The sequence below is a fragment of the Limulus polyphemus genome, unplaced genomic scaffold (assembly GCF_000517525.1).
Source record: "Limulus polyphemus unplaced genomic scaffold, Limulus_polyphemus-2.1.2 Scaffold4231, whole genome shotgun sequence".
Taxonomy (NCBI): Eukaryota; Metazoa; Arthropoda; class Merostomata; order Xiphosura; family Limulidae; genus Limulus; species Limulus polyphemus.
In genome coordinates, this window is record NW_013669841.1 from 76,155 (window position 1) to 81,858 (window position 5,704).

The 5,704-nt window shown below is 35.0% G+C and overlaps 1 protein-coding gene across 1 annotated transcript in view; it reads right to left on the reverse strand.

The window, feature by feature from the left end:
• LOC106470813 (ephrin type-B receptor 2-like) overlaps positions 1-4,347 on the reverse strand; it is a gene marked incomplete at its 3' end in the record, with an annotated part of 77,720 nt that extends 73,373 nt beyond the window's left edge. The window contains exon 1 of the mRNA XM_013931384.2: positions 4,251-4,347. Within this exon, the coding sequence (XP_013786838.2) occupies positions 4,251-4,338 (88 nt within the window). The remainder of the gene's footprint in view (positions 1-4,250) is intronic.
• Between the last annotated feature and the right edge of the window lie 1,357 nt (positions 4,348-5,704).

The window sequence follows — 5,704 nt, forward strand, 5'->3', positions numbered from 1 at the left end:
CGTGAAGTTATATAATGTTTTCGTAAAAATTGTTTTCGATGCAAATCCACTGAAGTTAAATGATTTGTAATATTCGAACTTTGTAAATGCTCCTGGTCTAATATCTGAAGTTTCCGGTTATTAATTGCTAATCACAATTATAACTTCCGAAGTTTATAGCACACCAACTATAGCAAACCAATAATAGATACTCTCTTTTTTGGCGATTCGCATTGGTTATATTTATAGGCGTGTGGAGAGTTTCTCGAAAATTCAGATTACATAACAAAACAAAGCTACACTAGCGTTTACGTACACACATATATTGTTGATTCTTACACTCGAGAATCTTCTACAACTTTAGAAAATAGGCGGGAGGTTCGCAATACATATTTAACACTATAAGCTATGTATGTTTCTAAATATAAACTTCATCTAAACAAACGTTGATATTAAAATAAATGCCTAATACTAAATCCGTCACAGATGCATCAACGCTTAATTTCTCGTCTTTATAGCATATAAACTTCTTAAAACTCTTCATTTTTACATTTTACAATTACATATTAACACGTCTTATCGCTAACGGTATTGTTGTCATATCAGAACTTTATCGTATAAGGAAATAAACTGTAATTTCACTGTTCAGTTAACAAGTAGAAAGTTGGCGAACAACTGGTAAAATGCATCGTTCCTGATTTGTTTACATTCTAAACACTGTAGCTGTAATTGAGGTAATTCATACCTGATTTCCTTGCCTATAAAGCAAGGTGCTATTGAGGTGCTAAGTGAAGTCTGATGAAGTGAGGACGTAACAAAGTTTTCTTTGAACAGATAACATAACACTATGATTCAGACAGGTATTTTACATTGTTCACACTATACAGCACACTAGGATTCTTACAGGTATTATACATTGTTCACACTATTATACAGCTCACTAGGATTCTTACAGGTATTATACATTGTTTAGACTATTATACACCACACTATGATTCGGACAGGTATTTTACATTGTTCACATTATACAGCACACTAGGATTCTTACAGGTATTTACATTGTTCAGACTATTATACAGCTCACTAGGATTCTGACAGGTATTTTGCATTGTTTACATTATACAGCTCACTAGGATTCTTACAGGTATTTTACATTGTTCAGACTATTATACAGCACACTATGATTCAGACAGGTATTTTACATCGTTCAGACTATTATACAGCACACTATGATTCAGAGAGGTATTTTACATTGTTCACGTTATACAGCTCACTAGGATTCTGACAGGTATTTTACGTTGTTCAGACTATTATACAGCACACTATGATTCTAACAGGTACTTTATATTGTTCAGACTATACAGCACACTAGGATGTTACTGTACATTGTTCCGACAACACAGCACACGTTAATGAGACAGGCACTACACATTGTTCAGAAAACACAGCACATTATTATTCAAACGGATACTTTACGTTATTCAGATAACGCAGCACACTTTGACGAGACAGGTACTCAGACAACCCAGCACACAAGAATTCTTCCAGGTACTTTGTTTAGAAAATACATCACGAAAATGCAATACTCTATAGGATGCCAAAAGCTACTTGGTCCACGTATATTGATTTTCTGTTAACACCATAACGTAAGCTTAGTCAGCTACTATTGACACTTATATTATTTAGACATCATGAAGAATTAAGATTCTGACAAGTACTTTTTCCAGTGTATCTACTGAGCCATAAATCGTCGCATAGCAATGTAGGTAATAGAAAAACAAGCTGTCACATGACCATTTAGTTCGTAGAACAATAAGATAGTTTGTTCCATAGTGTTGGCTTAATTATTTCCATCCTGCGTTGCCTAGAGATCAACACACACACTGCAAAGAACCAGAAAGGAAGTTTACTAATTGTTTACTCCGAGGGTAACGTATTCTTTCCTGACGTGTTCCGATTTCCGTAGGGTCAAGATGTAAACCCATATAATCTGACCTCTATGCCTGTTGATGTTATACGTCTCCAGTGTCTAAGGTTTTATTTGAAGGATTATACCATCAACAGTTGATTGTGAACTACACTTGGTGTTGAACAAACTGGCACTAAGAAGGTTATTTCTGACTTGTATTCTGAACCGTGGCACATAAAAAATAAGCCTTTCTGTTCCATTACTGGCTCTTTCACGTTTATTTATCATGTATAGGTCTTCATTATTTACAATATCCACTTACTTCACACTTAACTTAAATATTTAATACCATAGTAGCACTTACGTCTTGACATAAGAAATACATGCAAGCAACAGCAGTTGAATGATAATCGTATCCATCACCCACTGTACAAAAGTGAAGTTAAACATGTATAATAACAAACCTAGCGTTATATCACTGATGTTGACCTACAATAATTATTATATTGTCCTAGATGTAAAACAACAACAACAAAATATTTACTTAATTGCTTTTTTTTCCTTGTTGTTGAAATACAAATAAATAAGTAAAAAAATATACATGTTTGTTTATTAGTTGTTAAGGGCAAAGATATATACATATATGCGCTATTCCAGTCGCAGTGACCGATCTCCGAAATTTAGCATTATAAGCCCTTAAGTACCGGAGGGAAGTCTACAAAAACAGAAAATATTAATGTTTTAAATTATATATGTAGCGCTACCACCATCGAGTATCAAGCTATACTAACCAATTTCATTGACCTAAACATCCAAATAGTCCGTCGGGCTCGAAAATTTAACACCAAGCTCGTGCAAACTTCCCATTCCTTGTTTTTACTAAGTAGTTAAAAACGGTCGTTCCATGACTCATGTACACGAAGTAGTTAAAAACGGTCGTTCCATGACTCATGTACACGAAGTAGTTAGAAACGGTCGTTCCATGACTCATGTACACGAAGTAGTTAGAAACAGTCGTTCCATGACTCATGTACACCGTGTACATGAGTTATGGAACGACTGTTTTTAACTACTTCGTGTACATGAGTCATGGAACGACTGTTTCTAACTACTTCGTGTACATGAGTCATGGAACGACTGTTTTTAACTACTTCGTGTACATGAGTCATGGAACGACTGTTTTTAACTACTTCGTGTACATGAGTCATGGAACGACTGTTTTTAACTACTTCGTGTACATGAGTTATGGAACGACCGTTTTTAACTAGTTCGTGTACATGAGTTATGGAACGACTGTTTTTAACTACTCCGTGTACATGAGTCATGGAACGACTGTTTTTAACTACTTCGTGTACATGAATCATGGAACGACTGTTTTTAACTACTCCGTGTACATGAGTCATTGAACGACCGTTTTTAACTACTTCAAGTAGTTAAAAACAATCGTTCCATGACTCATGTACACGAAGTAGTTAAAAACAGTCGTTCCATGACTCATGTACAAATTAGATTATCAAAAAATCTCTTCAAAATGTGCCAGTACAGGAGCAGTTTTATATAAAACAAATTCCAGATTATCAAGTAGTGTTATCTGCATATCGTTTACGTTGATACTTTGCGTGTCAAGTATAACCGCCAGGGTTCGTGGCTAAAATCACTATTTGTTTGTAATTAACATTCTGATCCCCATGTCAAAACAACACCAGCAGTTATAATATATATTTGTGTCTATCAAATTAAGAGTTTCAATGATATTATAGATAACAAATTGACGTCTGACATTCTGCGACGCACGTGGACCACACAAAATGCCCAACCACAAAGTTCTGAACGAGAGCGCTTAGATTCTAGCGTCATTCAACTTACAAACCATGATCTAATATTTAACTGAATTATGGATATTTATTTCCGACCAAAGCAAGAAACCTATTTATTCAGAACAGCTGAGTATAGAGCAAGTTAGCTCCCTGTAATCCGAAGCACCAACAGGAGAATACCACTAGAGTAATTAATATTAATTTCTGATCCAAGCAAGCTATTTATTCGTTAAAAGAAAAATAAATTTTCAAGATTATTCACACACTGATAATTAAGTAGAGTATTGCTTAACCTTCACACGAGTATTGTTTATCCTTCACACACTGATAATTAAATAGAGTATTGCTTAACCTTCACACACTGATAATTAGAGTATTGTTTAACCTTCACACACTGATAATTAGAGTATTGTTTAACCTTCACACACTGATAATTAAATAGAGTATTGCTTAACCTTCACACACTGATAATTAAACAGAGTATTGCTTAACCTACATTATGGATCTTAGATACCTAAACAGTATATAAGATACGTCTATCTTACCCTGGCTACTGGCAGTAAGTTGAAATCTCAACCAAGATACTGTTAGCAGTGCGAACAACTTCCACCGTTCTCTCCCTGTCGGCGCCATCCCTACGTGTGAGCTGACTCTATACAGAAAGGTTGTCTTGATCTCAAACTGCTCTCTTGGTGTGCCAATCCTACTTGCAATCTGTGACTTCATTTCCGCTAGCTTTCTGATTGGTTATAAGTGAAGTTGAAGTACGAACAGTTCTGGCACGCGGCTACAAGCAGTGGTTTAATAACTTGTTATTGGAGGGAGACACAGCCACAGGAAACAGGTGTATGTACGAACTAGGGACTACAGGGCCAGGTGCTAAAGCTAATTCACGTTTTTGTTTTGAAAAAAGTCATAGTGCACTTTTGTAACATTCAGTTTAACCATGATGACTGTCCTATCTTTGGACGTCAAAATAAATATGCTTTCCTGAATAAAAAATATAGAATAATAGTGCAAAATACACAAAGTTTTAAAATCATTCGTGTCAATAACTATATAATGTTCTACTGTAAAACACGCAAACTGACGAAGCAATTCTTATTACAATAAGTGATTAAAAATCAGATTTTATTTCACATTTTTTATCACATTCTTCTTAATTAGCTCATTATCCATTATGGATTTTAAACAGTTCTAGCTTCAGCTTTTCTAACCGAGGGGAGTAATTAACACAAATAATGGAGCCAAATCTAAAATTATATTAATTGATAGCACTAGCTAGGGGTGGAGTCAATAAAATTTCAGAAGGCCCGGCCACATACCCCCCACCTCCCGCTAGTGCCTGCCTTGATTTCAAATCAGAAATGTGTAAAAGACAATATTTTAAATTCTTCTTTAATTTTGCTGCCACAAATAACTGCTGAGGGGTTCTTTTGTCCAATAACATTATAGCATTCAAAAGTTTATCTGAAATGCTCTTTACATGCAGCTGCTAGTCAGGGCCATATTAAAGTTGGGGCAGAAGGAGCAGTTGCACCAGGGCCCCGACCACTTGGGGGCCCCATAAAAAAATAATTAAATTTTTATGCATTGTATACACTTGTATTTATTAGAGAGATGAATGCTATTCTACTTCCCCAGGCCCCATCTGTCCTAAATCCGCCTCTTTTGCTAGCAAGGCATTTTTTTGTGAACTCAGAATACCATATATATATATATGATTCAACGCAGTAAATTATATAGTGTTTAGTTTCGTATGTAAATATGATTTAGTAAAGTTTCTATGTGGGATGTTTAATTCTGTACACGTATATTTGATTCAACACAGCAATTTCTATACAGTATGTTTAACGCTGTGTAGATTACACATGTTTTTATTGTCTTGACATTTTCACATGTTCTACAGTAATTCCTGTACGTTGAATCCGAAAATGATATACATTTTTCTCCATCATGTACAGATTTTTCACAAAACGTCATAACGCATTACATAAAA